Genomic DNA, 21256 nt, shown 5'->3' with positions numbered 1-21256 from the left:
TTACCTCGTGACCTGTCACTTACCGCTTTTAAAGTTTCTTGCGTTGACATTTATGATCCCTGCTGTTATGGGTGCTACAAAAATGCTGAGTTTCGGGCTAAAACAACCCAGTATACAGTAGATCATTTCTAACCCAATGTTTGGTTCTGTCTATTTTTCTGTTTGTGTCACAACATTCTGCGATTACAAAATATAACAAGTCCTTAAATTAAGGGATATATGATATAGCTTTTTTAACATTACGGAAAAGGTCAGGAATGGGATCAATTGAAACACCAATATTAAACTATTATTTTAAGCCAAATTTACGACAATACTAAAAACATATTCCAATGTCTTACGTACAGTAGTCTTATATGGTACTGAGGGGAAACAAATCTTGCTGCTGGTCTCTTCTCGAAAAACAATTGTTCTTCTGGCGTGTGACATATCATTAACCCATTGCCTAAATTCTGACCCCGACACTGGCTATTAAAAACTGGTTCAATTGAAGGACAATTTGCCTCAATCCATAAATGTGGGATGTGCATCATTGTGCATGCAAACCAGCAGTGAAATCTGCAGACCCAAAATCTGTTGCGGAGAGCACAAATTATTATGAGAATCAAGGGGCCATAGTGCACCAACATTACCATAGCAACTATACAACCATATTTAAAACCACTACTACCATAACAAAAAAATGTGTAAAATAGGACTGTTTTTTTCACATTATGAATCTCATTGGTCATTTACATTAATATTGGAATCAATGCAATATCAGATTAATACAGAAGTTTATCACTAACTATTTAATCAATGAAAATACTTTAACTATACGACACTCAGGACATGATATTCCTGTCCACAGATATGTGTTTGCATTTGAATTCCGCGTTGTAAACTCTTTCCAGTGACTCCCCCACTCGTAACAATGCAAATGTTTGCGATTAAAATGAATAAACGAAGAGCATCAGGACAAGAAAATGTAGGATGAGATGAGCAGAATTGAAAATGACGCTCTAGCACACTCCCACATTAAAATGCATGAAGGCGAGCTTCATATCCTTGAGCAAACTGTTCATGCTATGCCGCGTTGCACAAATTCAATTACGCATGCTTCCCTCACACCTCCTGCCCCGCCTCTTCCTCCAAACCATGACCCCACCCTCGCCCGGCACTTCACACACACTTACCGATGGCACAGTGCTCTCCGTTCCAACCCGGGCTGCATTCGCACTTTCCGTCTTTGCAGGTTCCGTGCTCGCTGCAGCGTGGGTGACACGCCCGTTGATCGCACCCGGTGCCCATCCAGCCCTCGTCACAGCGACAGCTGCCCGCCACGCAGATGCCGTGTCCACCACAGTCGGCTGCGCACAGCTCTGTGGGACACAAGGAGAGGAGGGGGGTTGTAGATGAGTAGATGGAACATGACAACAGGGGGTAAAGAGAAAGCAAATCCAGGAGTTATTGTCAGTGATGGGATGGCCTCGCTCCACTACCTTGTCTGATGGCTGGTGAAAAGATATTCCTGCAACCTCAAAAAGAGGCAATCCCCTTCGGACAATACAAATCTAATAAGACCATTACAAAGGGGGATTGTGGGAGGTTTAGGGGGGACATTTTTTTGCTGCATCTCTTCCTCTTTTGATTCTTTGCTTTTATAGGGAATTCCTTTTGTACCGAGGAGACGAGGCAAAAACGAGAATACAAAGAATGTAAATAAAAGTTAAAGAACAGAATCCAATTTTGAGCTTCTATAGGATCTGACACACTTGTTAGATCATATTAAAGCCGGTTTTGCCGCATGGGAAATGAGGTCGAGGACTACGCTTATAAAGCCAAGGCAGCTAAAATATTTTTCCTAAAATACACGTTTTTTCTCTACGATGCAAGACAACAAGTGAAATTTACTACGAAGGAGGTGTTGAACTAAAACCTCGGTTGAGTTCTATCCCCCGCATGAGTTTTGACAAATAAAACAGTCCCTTTTGCTTCAGTTAGCTTGTAAAGTGTGAAGCAAGAGTGCCAATACTGAGGTGTAACACTTCACAGCACGTCTAGCAAGTTTAAAAACTTGTCGAACTGAAGTTTCACAAACGTTCCCGTTAAAATTCCGGTAGCTTGGCTGGAGGCGCAAGCAGAACATCGTCATAGTTCTGGTCCTACACAATCTCACGTCAAACTGTTTTTACAGTTTGTGGCTAATTTGGCTAATTCATATGAATTTGTACAATCTCTTTCTTACATTTAAGTACAATGTATGGTTTGCCGTCATTGATTTTAGGGTTGAGGCTTCAGTATGGCTTTTGTCTAGTAATCGATTTCTTACGGTTCACAACGTACAAATTTATACGAATAAGTCACCTCGTAAAATGTTGACGAACTCCCGTGATATCGGGTTGGTTTGATCCCAGGGTTAAACGGTCTACTTCAAATACACAGCAAATTACAGAACATCGAATATAAGTGTCTGTCAAACTTACGACTGCAGACAGCAAAATAATAGTGCCAAACTCTGGCGTAAAACATGTCGAAGCATACAAAATGAGCGAGTAAATATGTTTTCTTCTAACTGCAGAAAAGATAGATGATCTTGTATCACCGTTTCATTAGTCCACTGTATTCATGATATCCAGAAGGAAGTCATGGAGGAGGTCCGCTGTATGCTATTAATGAGTCAATTACATTTCATGTACTTCCCATTTTGTCGTCGTAACAAATTAAACGGCGTAATATAAGTCTATTCAGACTCAAACCATAACATGGCATTACCAGATTTAAAAGCCTGAAGAAAAAAATCCCCCCGCTTCCAAATTACAGTGCCAGGCCTTTGTTAAATTATGTAAATGGCCTTAATTTCACATGCAACGTTTCAATTAGACGCATCCTAATGGCATTTCATTCAGAGCTGCTTAAAGTTGTCAAGGAGACACCCGGTTGCTCTTGTTCCACTTCACCCTCTCCCATTTCACTGCGTGATGCTTATTTCTCGAACCCCAAAAAACAACCTGATTATACAAATACAATTTTCTCATAAAGCTGTTCCACAGAGCGATTCTCAAAAAGGTAACGCAACCGCTAACTTGACAAGATGAGACCATCCATGGAGCGTTCCCATAATGCCTCACCGCAGGGCACATGAAGGCTGTATAATAATTGGCCGTCTCGCGCTCGCGTGCTTTAACGGAGGATGAGGACTAATTGATGTGGCTCTAGATTGTTTGCACCTCATCCAGGAATGTGCCTGAGCTGCCAGACTGCCCACATAACAGAGATGAGTGGCTGAAAGCTTCTTATTAAATGATTCCTTATTCCACCAGTGACCGGAGGATTGAGGAGAGAGAGAGAAACGGATCCTAGTGGCTCTGCCGCGTTTAAAGCATAACATTTATTTCATTGCCAACGCCCACTGCCAGGACTAACAAACAACTTGTATCCTTGCAAACACTGTTCTTTTGTGGTTTGCCAGTTTGCTGTAAAACTGTTTTTTGTAAGAATTAGTATTAAAAGATTCAACTTTAATGAATATCTTATTTTCCAAAATGTATCTACTGTGAGAGTACACACCAAACCGCTGAAGCACTCGAATGCATTAGTGTACAGTATGGCAGCCTTCCTCTCTCCTAATGGAGACCCTTGAAGGATAGTGGAAGCGGCCGGAGGAGTGTGTGAACGTCATCATTTAGTCATGTTGCATCTTTTGCTTGAGGAGCGAGGCTGGCTATTTCCAGCAAATCCCTTGGATTACTTAATAGGTCAGGCTGTCTGTTCGGGAATTATAGTGTAATTCACAGTCAGAGATAGCTGTTTTTCAAAAGTTGCTGATGTAAAATTCCCATTAGATCTTTGATCTCTTAAAGCTGCATTGTGTTTATGAGAGCAGTGACCAAAATAATGCTATCGTGTCGCTGTATTGAAGTACTTCAGAGAGATTTGATTATAAATTGGTATTTTTTTCCAGAATTGGTTTAGTAAAGCTTTTGACATGCTGGTGTGTTTGTTACAGAGGTGTCTAAAGGGAACATAAAAGACACATAGTCTGAGCTAAATAAATGGGCACAGTCCTTATAAGACCTTACAATATACGATTGAGATTTAATATGAAAAAAAATGATTACAAAATGGAAGGTGTACATTTTTGGACCGTAATAATAGAAGTTTGAATGATTGCTTTTCAATAAAGGTATGCAAAATTGTGAAAAAGTGCACATTTACTTCAAATATATTAAACAATGGTTGGAAGTTAAGAGTTTTAACACGTTTTTAGTTTGAACGTCTCTAAAGCAGCTAATCAAAAAAAACATAAAAAAACGTGCCCATAAAGTTATAAAAAACTTCTAAAAACTGTTTAAACATGTTTAAATGCTTTGAAAGTTCCACTCATAATGTAAGAATAAATACAAATTTTTCATTAACAGTCAGCAAAACTGTAAAGAAAAATTCAGACCCCACTTCAAATGAACATCAATTTTTTACATTTTTCAACTATTCACAATATGTTTTTCACATTTCGAACAGTGAATGACAAAGTTGATTAAATGCTCTTTTAATGTTACCGTTAGAACAATTTTGATAACTCAAAGAACATTAGCTTCTGAAACCGTTCCATGTTCACAGGGAACTGGACACATAGAGTATTTTTATCATTTTAAAAGATCATTTTCTATAGAAAATATATATAACAATAATAATTATTTTATTATAATAACAAGAATGATATCAAACTCAAACGCCAGATCTGTTGGGTGCTGTTTAACAGAACCTGACTCTCAGTCACTGTTGTGATGCGCTAAACCACTTAAGCCGTATCAAACGCTCCTATTTCACCCCCTCCTGCTGGCCATGATCTAACTAGCGTGACAGAAGCAACTCAACTGTGGAAGGGTCTGCGTGAAAAGGACGGTCAGGCATGACCACGAGAGGGGTCGAGTAGAAGGAACTAAATTGTTTTGAAACCATGTAGAATTTTCCCGAAACGCCTATTCTGGTGGAGATAAATGAGAGGAAGTTGTAGGGTGGTTAATTTTATCGACCGACGTTTCAACTGTATTACAATAGCCAGGCAGTTTAGCAAGGATGTTTGAAATTTCACATTTAAAAAAATCTAATTGATACAAAACTTAAAAACATGTTATTTATCTAAGCACTCTACATACGTTGTTTTCTTTCTGAACTCACTAAATCACACAAGCTGAGAACAGTAAGTTAAGTTATCTGGTGCATGAAATTACATCCTGACACCTGTAGTCAATGCTGCCATGGCAACAGGTTGTGAGATTAGCAAAGATTGGCTGCATCAAGTTTCATTCAGAGGGGCTGCGAGATTTTAACACGAATCAATTCATGCAGACACATAAATGTGATGAATTACTCGCAAAGAGATGAATTCGGTATCACAGGTGTGTGATCTGCCCTTCAGATGAATATAAAGCTAACACTGCCACCCATCTTAGTGTTAGAAACTGATGTGTGATAATATCAGAACGGTCATGAGATATTCACAAAAGGTAATGTTTATATGATTATGAAGGCACAGATCAAGTGGAAGCAGGTTTTCTAAAGATACAGTGAATAAAACAGCACTGGGAATGAACAGCACATATGTAGAATGGGTCAACTAGGGATATTTTCTGTAAAGTCAACAAAAATTGTATTATAACTTTCATGTTCTACCCCAGTACTGACCTGTGGAGCAGTCGTGACCGGTCCAGTTGGGGTCACAGTTACATGTGTTGGTATCAGCCAAAAAGTTTCCATGTCCAGAGCACTGTTCCATACAAGAAGCCCGTGGCAATTCACACCCGGGACCTCCCCAGCCTACAAAACAGTGGCATTCTCCACGCACGCAAACACCTCTTCCTGAGCAGGTGGGGTCTATGCAGTCCACTGTAAAAAACATTAAAAACAACATGTATTGTGGTAATGCTACAGAAATCTAACAGACAACCAAAAATGTGTCAGCAAATCCAATTTCCTACAAGATGTATGATTCAAAGGTCTGTTAAAATGGTGACTAATGAAAATGAAATGGGCAATTCTGTGAAAATGGCAAACTTACCACAAAAAATGTTTTTAACGGCAGTTTTTACTATGTAAAGCATTTGTTTTATTTGAAGTGCATGATTTTTCATAGTCAGGTAAGTGCCATTTTCAGGATTGTCACATCCATAACGCTACGTATTCCTCATAAATGGACGGATGGAAATGAATATAAATTAACTATTTCATGTTCTATAAAGAGGCATCCCTTCTCCATTCATTGGGTATTATTTCTTAGGGATTGTGCATTTTATTTTAAAGAAATACATTTTTTTGTCACATCCATAACCCATGTTTATTTCCCAATTTTTTTACATAATTTTTTTTCATAGACTGACATTTTTTGATATTTAGACCTTATCAACAAGGGTTCAGTCAAATATAAACAGACGGTTCAATATAATCAAAACAAATTCATTCTCTGAGCATTTTTATGTCACGTCCATGCTCGACCTGATTTTGAAGAGTACCTAATCCTGGTTGGAAGAACTCAAAATAAACTTTAAAATAAACTTTAATTTATTTCTGTAATCTCATTGGTTGATTTAAATATTGTCCCAGGGTCAACCTGATGTTTTCTTTAGGATATCAACCACTTGGCAAAAACAGGAGAGCCGCACGTCCATAACGCTGGAATTGCCCAAATGCAAACAACACATTTTTTAAACTGCATTTTTATTCATATGTAAAGAAAGAAAAATAATGAGGTCTAGTCAAACTTTTAAATTTTTGGGCCCAAATTCAGTCCCAATTTGGACCACCAACAAAGCGATGCTCACATGCCTTCATCCTTCAAAACCACTCTAAAAAAACGTTTAATTCCTTTTATGGGGAACCTGTTCATTTGAACAAATTTTTGTTTATATTTGTACACGTTGGCCCTGTCTTAGGTTGCCAAACAGTGCCCAACTCTGACTCTTACTGAAAATCGTCATACTACATCAAATCTGAACAACTGCCGTTGTCCACAATTGTCGCAGATCAATGTTCCCTGTTGTTTCTCAATCTATCAGAGGATGAGTCGGGACTTATTCATCGGTCCAGCTCTAAAACACATTCATTTCCCGAGCTCTAGCGGTCCAGCTCTTGTACTGGAGAGCACGCCACATGCTGGCCACATCTGAGGCGTGGCGCTTCCAAAAACCCTGAGAGAAACATGATTTCCAAACGGTCAATTTAAATGGCCGCATTCATGGCCGTGCAGTCAAACTGGCAGGTGGGAAGAGCGTTTTGTCGCTCCCACTCCGACTCCACCAGATTCTGGTAATGAGATTTTCTGCTGGTCTTGGGCAGGAACAGAACTGCCGCGATCGAAGTGTGTTCTGCTAAATTGAAAAGCGACCCTGGATGGGGTCCCCATTTACCACAAACCCAAAAGCGAGCGTGACAGAATGCAAACAAGGACATCCCGAATGGCTCACAGGCAAACTTCCCTTTTCGTAAAAACATGTTACTCTATATTTCTTTCTAGTCCCGTCAAAGATCATGCTGATAACTCGCCTTCTGGGGAACAAGAAATGTCCTCAAGATTTTTGCTGTTGTTCATAAACAAAAATTGTTTGGTTAGCATTATCCAATAGCGTATACGGCCTTTTTGATGTCAGCCTGAAGTGTTATTTCAGAGCAGAAACCAGTTTTAATGAAAGCAAACCCTTTTTCCTCTTTAAAATGATATGCATTATAAAAATGTTCACAATAGGGCCAGCGACAAGTATTAAGAAATCCGATTTGATTAAAATCAACTTGGCTCGTAAACCAGAGCTCAAGAAACATAGGAAGAAAAACATATTATACTGTATAAAACAGGAATGCGCCCTCACAGATGGCAAACATGAGGCCAGCTGGGGCATGATGGGAAAGGAGGGTCGGGGTCGCTATGTTGCCGCTCCCTTTACCGTGACACAAATGGGTGGAGAGGCCGTTCCTATAGACGCGCAGGAGTTCAGGCCTCATAGCAGATGGTATGGGCACAAGGCACAGAGATCATAGGCTAAATGACAAGAGCCTCTCTCCTGGCAATTAATCATTGGCGCCTGAAGGTCGCAGCGAAGAAAGGTAGAACCGTTATAGGGGCAGCGTCGGCATTCTATCTCTCCAATGGCCGACGGAGAGACCCGAAAATAGAATTGGTGGGGGTCAGAGGAGTCAGAACATACCATTTGTCAAAATTGGCCAGTCCATCTGTCATCTTGAAATGACAAGTTTCGAAAACCGTCAGACACAATTGCTGCATTCGCACTTTGCAGACATTTCAAATTCAAATACTAAACAGTTCATGCTCTTAATGAATTGTTCCGTACCCTCACAAGTATTCATAATGTATCAGGAGAAAAGGGACTTCCAAAACGCAACGAGATGAGTCAGATACATATGGGCCGGCGCAAACTTGAAGGTCGTGAGAGCCGATCTTAAAAATTCAGATGGGTATCTATGCATACTAAAAAGGCCATGATATCAAAAGATGTGCTGCTCTGGTGCGTAAAACTAATAAGGTTGCTACAGAGGTTCTTCATAGCGATACCATAGTAGCACCAATATATGGTACCCAAAACAACCCTTTTCTCAAAAGTTCTTCCAAAGAAAGAATAACAAATAAAGGTTTGTTTAAAGGGGTCATATGACACGGCTAAAACTTATATTATTGTTTGATTTAGATGTAATGCAATGCGTATGAGCGATTTACTGTGCATGTTTGTATCTCCTCCTTGCCCCGCCTCTGTGAAACACACAGATTTTTTACAAAGCTCACTGCTCTGAAAAGCAAGGTGTGCTATGATTGGCCAGTAAACCAGTGCGTAGTGATTGGTCGAATACTGCAAGCGTGTGTCGGATATGTAACCCCTCTTACCATATTTGGAACTTCAGGTTCCAAAGCAATTGTACTGACAGGTACTCCCACCTTACTTGCGTATACATTTCGGTGGACTTAGTCAAATCATCCCACGAACTGACGTAGATTTATAGGGGTGTGGTTACACAAGGCGTTTCAGGCAGGTCTGTGTGAGCATTCGCTTTTAGATAAAATGCATCTTTTGTTCCAACACTTTAATAATTGCAATTTTACGTGTCTAATACATGCATGGGCAACTTATAACACACCAAAGACACAGAAAAACATGTATTCGCGCCATATGACCCCTTTAAGAATCTGAATTGTACTTATATGGCATCGTGAAGCACCTTTTGAGACATAAAGGTTCATGTCTATCCATACCTTCTTCACAGTTTTCCCCTTTGTATCCAGGATTACAGATGCACGTTCCCACAATGCATGTGCCGTGTCCGCTGCAGGTGATATCGATGCACTGGTTGGTTGGAACGTCACATTCGGACCCTTTCCAGCCACTGTGGCACATGCAGCGACCTTTGAGATACTGACCGTTTCCACTGCACAGCACTGGACAGGACGCTGGAGACACACACACAAACAAAAACAAAAGAATTAAAAGGAGGGCAGCAAGACGTAGTGTCAAAAGAACATTGCCTTCTGCGCCTCTGCTGGACTCGCGTGGAAAGGTGGCAACTCATGTCTGTGTGAAAATCAATATCAACATTGCACCACAAGACCACACAGGACAGACTGATATTAAATGGTAAAGGTGTGTGAGATCGTATTGATTCTGAAGTTGCGTATGAACAAGAGGTTTCTGAATAGTAAATGATCGAGGGACTGGAATACATGAAAGAAACACTTTCAGAAGAGTAAAAAAAAAACAGATAGAATGCACCTGATGTATCAGTTTAGAGCGACAGAGCAGGCAAAACAACAGTTAAGCATTGAATTCATCTTTATAAATCTAGTTTTTATTGTATTTTTTTAAATTTGTGGCTATTTTAGTAGCAGAAGTAGCATCAGTAGTTAGAGAGTGTTCATGTAAGTAAATTAGTACAGGATATTCTTCAAACATTGCATTATGATTTATATTTTTTAATTTATTAAGATGATATTGGAATAACTACACTGTATGTAAAGACTCACCTCTGCTGCAGTCTGGTCCTCTGAAGCCGGGAAAACAGTGGCAGTTTCCGGCCACGCAGTCTCCATTTCCAAAGCAGTTACTAGGACAGTCATCAATCGAGTCTACAAAAGCAAATCATCAAACAATGTTTGTCAGAACGTTTCATATCTTGTTGTACTTCATCTGGTTGATAGTCTTTCCCTTTTCTAAAAAATTACAATATTCCATTTCATGTTCCTTTTTCCATTTCAAAGGTATCATATAATAAAAACATTTCATTTTCATTTTTCTCTGAAATAAGCGTTCAATGTACTATCGAAAACATCAATACCCAGTCCACCAACACAGTTTACAAGCATTAAAAGAACCTGACTGAATGGTCCGTTAAAGAATATTAAGCATCCCCCCAAACATGTCTTTCTCTTTCACAAAACAATCACTATAGTAGAAAAAGGTTCTTTAGAATACAAAAAGTAAGAAAGAAACGGTTATTAAAAGAAACCAAAAATGGTTCTTCTATAAGGGCTTTCGGATCGCAAATGATTCTGTCATCATTCACTTACCCTCTGGTCTTTTCAAACCTGTATGACTTACTTTCTTCTGCAGAACACAAAAGAAGATATTTTGAAGAATTTTGGTAACCGAACAGTGATGGTACCCATTGACCTGCAATGGTTTTGTGTCCATACGATTGAAGTGAGTGGGTGCAGCCGTTGTTCGTTTAACCAACATTCTTCAAAATATCTACCTTTATGTTCTGAAGAAGAAGGAGAGTCATGCAGGTTTGAAGTGACAAAACGGCGAGTAAATCATGAGTGAAGTTTCATTGTTTTGTAAAAATCAAGCTTGCTCAACTGATCTCATCAGGTGCAGCTTATCAATGTCAACAAATAGTGATACAACAAAAAATAGACTCTGTCCTATGTTCTATTTAAGTTGCCTTCTACAGCTATTCAGCCATGTCACGCTCAAAACCCACCCCCTTCCCCAACTCCTCCTCATCCGACTGCATCAACAGGTACCTTTTATTTTCCCTTTATTTTTATTTAACTTCCCTTCTGACAGGTAGGAATTCTCTTCTAAGTCATATCCATTTAGTATATTGAATTTGCATATCACTATCGTTTAAGGCATGTATATCTCGGTTATTTAAATAGTTTCGATTTAATAACTGTTCTGGTTCCCCAGGTGGGGATATTATTATTGCTGTACTCCTACTCTGTTCATGCAAGGCTGTGGTTCTGATAGAATGATTACTTTAAGATGGTACTTTAAGGTGCTTCATGTCAACGTACATTTAAAGTCTTTCTTACAATTATTTAAATTTACCTTATTGGGACCTATTGGAAAACATTCATCATTTCGCTATTCATTCAATTGTTCAATGCTTGCAATGCACAGCATGCAATGACCTTTGTAAGGCAATACATCTTTTTAAAGCACCATAAAGAGTATAATGATATGTTTTACTTTAACTTAGTAAGTTAGTTCTTTAATAAAAAATAAAGATAAGTGTGAAATTTAATGTTAGCTACAGGGTCTAAGGTGAAGTGGAGCTGACAAATTTACTTCATCCTAATTAGGAGGTCGGCACAATTATCTAAGCTTTTTCATGACACATAACTAACGCTGACCATGCAAAGGCGACATGGGGGGTGCATGACACGTCCAGCGACACAGTGTATGAAAGTTCCATCTACTACGTGCTTCAGTGAAGCATACTAATTTTAAACTCTGCCAATGTGTCAATTACCGGATTTTGCATTTCGAGAGCATCTCGCATGTGAAAGGGTTTATTACAGATCGCTGGTGTATTAGACGGACTCCTGGTGTGAAGAAGTGGCGCTCAGATTTTTTCTTTTCACACGCCGACAGCGCTCGCGCCGCATTCAGATGTCAATTAGAAGGAAGAGTTCAATGTTTCATTGTTAACTTCATTATTTATTTACCCTCAACATGCTCCAGACCCTTTTGCTGTCATTTTATTTTTGTGGATCAAGTAGAAATCTCGGAAAAACCTTTAAAAAATATATTTTTCATACAATAACATCATAACGTGATATCTCCGATATTGCTACAAAGGGAGGATAGATATGTTTTAACATAGTGGAAAAATGTTAAAAATCACTTTTTAAATGAATATAAATGTATTATGGTTCCTATGGCTGTAGTAGATTTGAAATGTAGCGCATATGTTGTATAAACTTCTATTTTACATTACTTTACTTTACTTTATTATTTTAAATACGTAAAAAAGGCATTACAGCTGTCTATAAGAAAAAAACGTAAGGGTTTGATATGACATAAGTAATGACAAAATTTTCTTTTTTGTTTAGAATTTCTTTAAATACAAATATATAAAACATCCTATTTGTGAGGAGGCAAATCTTCCCACAATTGCCACAAAACAGATGCATTCTGAATTCTACATGAAATAAAGGTGAAAAATATTTTCTCTCTCTTTCTCGGAGGCCGCTGGTGCGCTCCAGGCTCAGCTCTCCCGACAAAGCTGCTTTTGTGTTTGACAAAGGGCTGGAAATGTGAGCCCGGACTCAGCATCGCCCTTCCTCAAGAGACTTAATCATGGCGGAGGATGCAACAGACGGAAAGCTGAATGCCGAGAGAGGGGAGAAAGAAGCACAGAGGGAGGGAGGTAACCAGTCTGGGCTTTGGAGGGTGATTTTGAAAGAATTTTCAAGCCAAAGCTCACTTCATGTAAAAGGACAAGGCTGTCGGATTGGCTGCCCCCCGATATGCCTGAGCCTATCAAGACTGCACTGGGGCGTTTGATGCCCACCAGCCCTCATTTCTAACCAGAGGTCTCCCGCAAGTGAGTGTGTGGTGGCGTAATGGAGTGTGTAAAGATGAATGAAGCTTCGAGGTGCTGCCATTTGGATTACTTCTGCAAACACAATTATATCCTCGCGCGACGGGTTTCCCACTTTGTATCTGTCCTGACAGTGCGTAGAGAAACCATCAGCGATTTTCAGTATATCTCTGTATGTCTCTGCCACGAAAAGCATTTCTGACGTCGTGACTGATCCGAGTTCAGTGGCGAGAGTCCAAACGGTGCACTTCCTTTTAGAACCGGCATGTATAATTTCATCTCTAGGCAGTGACTGAGGGGTAAAGTCCATGTTCAGCCTGCACTTTGAACAAGAGTGTCCATAATTCTGCTCGCTCCCATCTTAGTCTCATGCAGAGATGAAAGGAACGGCGCAATACAGACCTGGGCGAAAACATTGTACGACAAATCTGGGTGTGACGCTTCGTATTGATTCTTTAGTCGCGAACGTTAGAAGAAGTGCAATTTCTAGAAGCACCAAAAATGAACAGTAAAAATAACTTGACTGTGATGCAAAACTCGCCAGCACAATGCTAGGACGCTGTGGGTGGTTTACGACTTGGTTGCTAAGGTGTTCTTAAAGGGACAGTTTAGGGGCCTGTCCAAAAAATTTAAATTCTGTCAACATATACAGGTTTGGAACAACTTGAGGGTTAGTAAATGATGACAATTTTAGTTTGGGGTTTTTATAAGAGTTTAAAGCAAATTGACGCTAGGATGTCCAAAAACAAAGCCTAAGAACTCAAAGTGTGTCCCACCTTCAAATTAAGACAAAGAAACTAATTTTTTTCTCCTGTTTGTGAGATTATTAGTCTGATGATAAACTATAGACTATACATACACTCACCTAAAGGTTTATTAGGAACACCTGTTCAATTTCTCATTAATGCAATTATGGTGGTGGTGTAATGGTGTGGGGGATGTTTTCTTGGCACACTTTAGGCCCCTTAGTGCCAATTGGTCATCGTTTAAATGCCACAGCCTACCTGAGCATTGTTTCTGACCATGTCCATCCCTTTATGACCACCATGTACCCATCCTCTGATGGCTACTTCCAGCAGGATAATGCACCATGTAACAAAGCTCGAATCATTTCAAATTGGTTTCTTGAACATGACAATGAGTTCACTGTACTAAAATGGCCCCCACAGTCACCAGATCTCAACCCAATAGAGCATCTTTGGGATGTGGTGGAACGGGAGCTTCGTGCATCCCACAAATCTCCATCAACTGCACGATGCTATCCTATCAATATGGGCCAACATTTCTAAAGAATGCTTTCAGCACCTTGTTGAATCAATGCCACGTAGAATTAAGGCAGTTCTGAATGCGAAAGGGGGTCAAACACAGTATTAGTATGGTGTTCCTAATAATCCTTTAGGTGAGTGTATGTCCTCAAGCCATATAAAGGTTCCTTGCCATTGTTGCAGTATTGGCTCACTGGGAGATAATATATTAACTTCTGGAAATTCGATTTACATTGGTTTTACTTGATGATTTTCTCTGTTTGTACTCCTTACACTTCATTTTCTGCTTTTGAGTTTTCTTTTTCATGTAAAGCTGCTTTAAAACAATGCAAAATTTACGAAAAAGCGCTATATGAATAAAATTGAATTATTCATGTATCACAAAACATTATGCCAAAAAGATTCTATGGATCCTTACCGTGTTTCGACATTCAACATTTCACACCTCTAACCTCCTGACATGCTAATCAGACAGTAATTAATCACTCCCCCATTCTCTCATATTGCAAGACACCACTGTCCTTGATTTTGGTCTGTGATGACTACCTAATATTAGAGCTGTTGTTGAAGGCCTGCCTGCTCTCTGAAGGCTGAGGGACCGCAGCTAGCAGCCAGTAATCGCTGGAGATGCATCCTGGATAGGACGAGGGTAAATGAGACAGTGTCGCATGCCGAATGGATACCTCAGCTTTGTGATAAGGAGTCGTGAGAATTAGGGATAAAGAGAGTCCAAGGAAAGCAAACAAGAGGAAATAAAAATAGAAAGGCACAGGGAAGTTGAAAAACGAGAACAATAGAGGAATTCGAAACACCTGGATTCCCCTGACGGACCGAGGCATACGGGTACCCGGAGGACATTAGTATTACTCAGAGGTTGCTCTTGTAAAGCTCGGGAGATTTAAGTGAGTCGGTTCATGTTTCAATTAGGTATCAAATGTGTTTCTGAGGTTGCAAAAATATTTTTAGGCATCTTGCTAATAACATTGCTGTCTAATATTAACAAATGTTGAAAATTCTGTCACCCTGAAAGACACCAATATACCGCTACGTGTTTTAAAAAGAACCGTGTTTAGATGCTGTTTAAAATGATACTTGACAAAACAACATATGGTTTTATGTAAATGGTATAAGGGATGAGTAAATAATGGCCGGCCGCCTCGGAACCGCAGGTGGCCGACAAACTCCCGATGGAGGTTGAATCCGACAGCCACCAATACAGGATAAACAGACAGTCTTTCCCTCTCCTCATCTTCCGCCACACTACACCACCATGTCACGTCTCGTCTATAAGGTATCGCGTTTCCCTGCTCACCGAAGGTAGCGGGGCGTAATGCCGCCTTTTCCCCTTGACAAGTTGGAACTGCAGAAATGGCTGTGTGGCATCGATCGACAGCCTGCCAAACCCCCTCCTCTCTCCATTCACAGATGGACCGTGGCCCAGGAGCGTTTAATTAAAGAGCATGTGAGTACAGCTCCCAGCTGCCACCTTCACGTAAGCCGAAACCTCACGACGGCCCCGAGCTCTGCTCTTCCTCCCTGAAGCGCTAATCAAAGGAGCTTTCAGGGCACGGGAGAAAGGACGGAATCAAAATCAGTCCCATCGGGGAGACGACCGTGGCTAAAGCGAGTGTGGCAAAAAGCCTTTTTAGTGGCACAAAACGCACATGCGAACAAGATCACGATGTTCAATATCTGATGTGTGACGGAGGGGTCGTCAATCAGAAGCTTTAAATTGAGGCCTCTGTGTTCAACGCAAATAGAGAACTAAGGTCGAAATCATAATTAACGCAACAACAAGGAAAGGCGAACCGTGCTTTGTTTTTAAAAAAGGTAGTGAACAGGATTGAATTACAGGCAAACAGAATGAACCAGAATGAATCTTTTGCAAAAGGTGTTTCGCAAAAGGGGAAATATGTAAACATCCTGAACATTTTCTCTTTAATTTCAGTTCTAATAATTAGGTTGTGGCACTGTAAATATAATCATAATTATTTAAACATATTTACCCTAAAATGACTTGCATGTGTTACCTTGTTAAGCTCAGAAAGTCATTCATGAATGTTTTCATGAATGAAGGGTATTTACTGTATAAGAAGTAGTGTCAGCTTGGACACCTTTACATTTATATAAATATATTTTTAATTAACCTTTTCCTTCATTCAGATATTAAAATAGTGTTTCTATAAAGAAAACATATTTAAATGTAAATTTTTAGATTTCTAAAGTCCTATGGTTTATATTAATCTATATGAAGCACAGAGGTCAGCTGGTTTTAAGAGGTTTTAATTACAACGTAATAGCATCATTTTGACAAAATCAGAAAATCAAATCGTACAAATCGCAGGCCTCAAATCAAGGTCACACTGTTCTATGCAAATAGACAGCAAATGAGAGTCGGGATTCGCTGGCAGATTCCTACGGCCCTCACTAAAGAACACATGCAGGCAGGAGTGAAGCGGTGCTCATTTCCGCAATCTTTCTTTTTCAAATCCACCTTGATTACTCTGTAGAGGTCTGGACTGCCAGAGATGGCAATGCTAAAAAGGGTAATATCACTCGTGCCTGCCTCAGATAAGTACTGCGGCGCGGGCAAAAATTTCTTGCAGTGCCTCATTCATGTTTATCTTGGGAAATAATGCCAGATAATTTTGCCCGTGATTGACTGCCAAGACTGGAAGAACTTTCCAAATTTGTCGAAGTGATATACTCTGAATTTACAGTGGGACATATTCCGCAGATTTAATGTCTATTCGCAGGTCTACAGTTTAACAAATGTAAAGTTGCAATCTGTTAGTTGATCGGTTTGAAAAATCAAAAATCATTTATTGAGCAAGTATTTTCAAAATTGTGTGCTAAAATCTGTCTCTTTACCTCGACTCATAATAATTGCCTCAATTATAATGATTTATTAGTTGTCGGTTTGACATCACCTGACTTTAACCCATGTAAAGAGGGTACGATGTAAAGAACACGTCAGCACGCTAAGCACAAAACTATTTTGTTTCAATTCTTTACTAAGTATATGATAAAAAGGCAAAAGATACAGATTGCAGCATTAAGTAAAGTTAAGAATTTGAGGTGGTAGTTGTTGATTTTATTGCAATCCTAATTGAGTGTTTTTCGTAAACCATCCTGAAGAGAATTGCACACTAAATGACCTACTGTTTTGACAAACATCAGGGTTGTGTGGTAATTTAATTCCTGTCTGACTTGACATCTATGAGTTTATGAGGATGAATTGGCCCAAAAATGTTTTGAAAAACCGCGAAGTGCTGTTCGGTTGCTAATTGACACATGGTAATGAGAATTTGGCTAGCGAATGTTCACCCCTTTAAAACTGCATAAATTAAACCTTCCCCATTCCATCCTAAACAGAAGGTATGAAAATCAAGTGTCCAACTGGGTCCACAGTTAAACTGAACATTATAATAGCAGCAACAGGTAGATTACACACATTTAGGCAATATCGTTGAAAACTACAATCTGGAAAACAGTCAGAACAAACAGTGAATGTTGCATCTGCAGTTTCACATCGTACTTACCGATCGCGGTGGTTAGAAACGACACCTGCTCTGTTTCCTTCCCATCATTGTACACAGCCAGATGCCATATGCCCGAGTCCATGTACTGTATGAAGCCCGTGTCGTGATTGGTGAGGGGCACCAGGCTTCGCTGCTGGGCTGGAAAAGGTGGCCCCTCCAGTCCCGGCACCCCCTGTGCCAGGAGCCGGCGGCCGTCCAACAGTTCCACAAAGTCAAACTGGAGACAGAGGAGAGACAGACAGACCACAAGCATTAGGGCCGACACATGAGCCTACGGCAGCTGATAAGCCCACCATGTTGGAGCCAACAGGAGCCGGTCTCTGAGGGCCCGCTGAGATTGTGAGAAGGGGACTAATGCAGGTGTCAGAAGACAACACCTTATAGTGTGCTATTTTAAATATCTACCAAAGGGTAAGTCATTCGTATTACATCATATTCTTACCGTTTACCATATCAGATTGCGTGAGATTTACTTCACAAATCATTCCATATGTGATAAGAATGTTCTCTCAACTTGCTAAATACTTAAAGTGTGCGTTCCCTAAAAAAGGAAACATGTCATATCTCTTTGGTTTATTATTGGTTAGCAGGGTTCGATTGAAGGAGTCTATCAACCAAGACCTTAAAGTAATTTCCAGTGACACAACACCACTGCACCTATGCACAAGATCAATACAGGGAGGCTGAGATGCTCCGTGTTCAATACTGAAATTAAGTGTCTGTTTATGTCAAAGCCTTTGAGAGAGGTCTTTTTGAGACAATAATATGCCGCGAAATGAAATGAAACCTTGTGGGAATATGCTACAGCTGTAAGCCATTGACAAATAAATAGTATGGACAAACAGTCAAACAGCAACAGATAATTCAGATTGGATTTAATTAAAAAAGTTCAGAAACTTTTGAGTGAAAGAGCTACTATGAACCTTTTATGAAGTCATGTCTAGCTTTTCGATGTAAATGTACTTTTTTATGGTAATTTAAAGGGATATTTCACACAAAAATGAAAATTCTCTCATCATTGACACACTCTCTTATCATTTCAAAGGTTTATGACTTTCTTTCTTCTGTTGAACACAAAATAACATATTTCTAAGATTGTTGGAAACCGAACAACGGCAGTACACATTGACCTGAATTGGTTTTGTGTCTTTACAATAAAAGTGAATGGATACTGCCGTTGTTCGGTTCCCAACATTCTTCAAAATATCTTAAGTATTCTCCAGAAGAAATAAAGTCACTGAGGTTTGATGACAAGAGGTTATGTAAATGATGACAGATTTTTTTGGAGGGGCGAACGCATCCTGTAAAGTGGAAAGATAATTCTAAGTTAGTTGAAATTGCCTGGTTTGCTTGAGCATCCAGACCAGCCAGACATGAACACTGGCTTAACAAATGGCATAAGTTTAGGGATCTGTTTGACCAATGGCAGATGGTGTGAGTGTTCAACAAACCTGTTTGTGGAGAGCATTACTTTTCAATTCAATTATGTGTCCGTCGTAAAGCAGATTTTACAGATTTTAACATTTAGTATTTTACAGTTAGCATGTGTGCTTAAGAAAATATTTCTTGCAATGTTCATGTATATGAGTTCAAATCCGCCATTTCTCAATTCTAGATTGAAAAAATAAGTACAAATCTGCCCAAACTTCTACATTTCGTTGAAAAAAACAATATTAAACACAACAGATATACAGTTGATTTGATTTATAAATCTGACCCACCTGTGTGTGTGATGGAGGAAGCCCTCTCCTTCCATAGATCCCCACCAAGGCATCTTTACTAAGGGACACGTTGAATTTAAGGTACATGGGGTGGTCGATAAAGACCTGTGACCTCCAAAAGATTCCGGGCGGGATTATCTGGACGACTTTGCGGCCCACGTCTATCTCGCCCATGTCTATGAAGCTGTCCTCTGGGAGAAAGCCATCTAGTTTACCTGTGGAAAATGAGATCTATCAGTCAGCTCGACGCCTCATAAATCTACCATATGGTGTGGGAAGAGGGGTCAGTGCGCCGGGTGAACGACCCTGCTGCTCATTTTCCATCACGTCAGAAAAAATCCCCTTACTGACCATCGAATAAAGAGCTTCCCTGAGCTATGCAGGTACCGGAACTCCACATTTTGTAAGTGGGAAATGGTCCGTTTGCGCACACGTAATGCTGATGCACCTTCCTTATTGGACCCAGAGGAAATGGCAACATCTGTTTGCTCGTGTGGATCAGCCAATTTCCACAGTGATGGCGACAAAAGCGGACATCCTTGCAAACCGAGCCCGGAGGACTCTCAAGCAGCCGTCGCGTTGGGCTACACATGCTACGGCAGATGGCAGTCTCTTGAAAAGTCAATCATTTGCGATGAGCTATATCTGGAGAGACAGGACACACTTTCCCGACTACAAATTTGCAGCCTGTATATAACGCATTACAACATCAGTCGCAATTATACATCGCCAGGAACTCAAATTAATGCTGCTTAACCCTCATCATTTACCGAACTCTCTCAATAACCAAAACTACTTTCAAAAAATGTTAAACGGAAATGTGGGATGAAGCAGACTCTTTAGAATTTGACAAGTTTTAGGTCAAGCTTTCCACATACATTTTTAAAGCTGCAATTCGTAACTTTTTTTTACTAAAAATACAAAACAAAAATCAGTTATTAAAAAGGTAAATCAGTGCTCAAAACGGTTCCCCTTATCATAGCACAGATTCAGAACTGGATAAAATGTATACATAGGTAAAGCAACCTACAATTAAAAAAAAATAATGATTGCAGCTTAAATTATGACATTTTATATCGACTTCCGCAAAAAACATTTTTTTATTTTCCCTCGCGTTAAGTATCCTCGCACCACGATTTCTTATGCAGTGCAAAAATAACACTATGAATACTGTATCAGCATACTACACTATGATACTAATAGTGTTTCAAAGCATCACTGAAAAAAGTATAGTCAATATAGTACATTGTCTACATGTCTTATGGTAATGAGAATTGAGGTCAGGTGTGTGTTTATGAACATAAAAATTCTTTAAAGGAACATTCCACCTAGCACTTTTAGCATAGATCATTGAATCCAATTAGACCTGTAATGTCGCGTTCAAAAATGACCAAAGAGTTTCGATATTTTTCCTATTTAAAACTAGACTCTTCTGTAGTTATATCACATCTTAAAGCCAGGCAGAAAATAAAAAGTTGTGATTTTCTAAGCCGATTTGATTAGGCACTGTACTCCTATTCCAGTGTAATAGGTGCCGTAACATGGCCGCACAAGGCGAAGTGTTATCACGCAGCGCCTGAAATTAGTCCAAAGCTATGTAACTTGTATATGTTGACTAATGTTAGCCTATTTCCACATGCGCTGCCCGCTGCGTGATAACACTGTGCCTGCTACGGCCATGTTATGACAGCAAACTTCCTTTTTTCATATCGAAACTGTTTGGTCATTTTTGAACGCAATACTACTGGTATAATTGGATTCAATGATCTATGCTAAGCTATGCTAAAAATGCTATCACCAGACCCAGAGATTGGCTGAATACATTCCAAAACAGTAAAACAAGTGTAATGTTCCTTTTAGGGTATGGAAAAATTGCTGTTGTTTGTTTTGGAAAATAATGTTTCCTGGATATGTTTCCATG

At 39.7% G+C, this 21256-nt stretch overlaps 1 protein-coding gene across 10 annotated transcripts in view; it reads right to left on the bottom strand.

Annotated features, from left to right (window-relative positions):
* Positions 1-21256, bottom strand: part of tenm4 (teneurin transmembrane protein 4) — a 196755-nt gene that overhangs the window by 69634 nt on the left and 105865 nt on the right. For all 10 annotated transcript variants that reach the window (XM_056756974.1, XM_056756971.1, XM_056756973.1 and 7 more), the window contains 6 exons: positions 19336-19550; positions 17615-17831; positions 10001-10102; positions 9236-9430; positions 5668-5868; positions 1176-1361 (listed from right to left, as the gene is read on the bottom strand). In XM_056756974.1, coding sequence (XP_056612952.1) covers positions 1176-1361; positions 5668-5868; positions 9236-9430; positions 10001-10102; positions 17615-17831; positions 19336-19550 — 1116 coding nt within the window. The remainder of the gene's footprint in view (positions 1-1175; positions 1362-5667; positions 5869-9235; positions 9431-10000; positions 10103-17614; positions 17832-19335; positions 19551-21256) is intronic.

This window comes from Triplophysa dalaica, chromosome 9, assembly GCF_015846415.1.
Source record: "Triplophysa dalaica isolate WHDGS20190420 chromosome 9, ASM1584641v1, whole genome shotgun sequence".
NCBI classification, from domain to species: Eukaryota; Metazoa; Chordata; class Actinopteri; order Cypriniformes; family Nemacheilidae; genus Triplophysa; species Triplophysa dalaica.
This window is presented reverse-complemented; position numbering and strand designations above follow the sequence as displayed.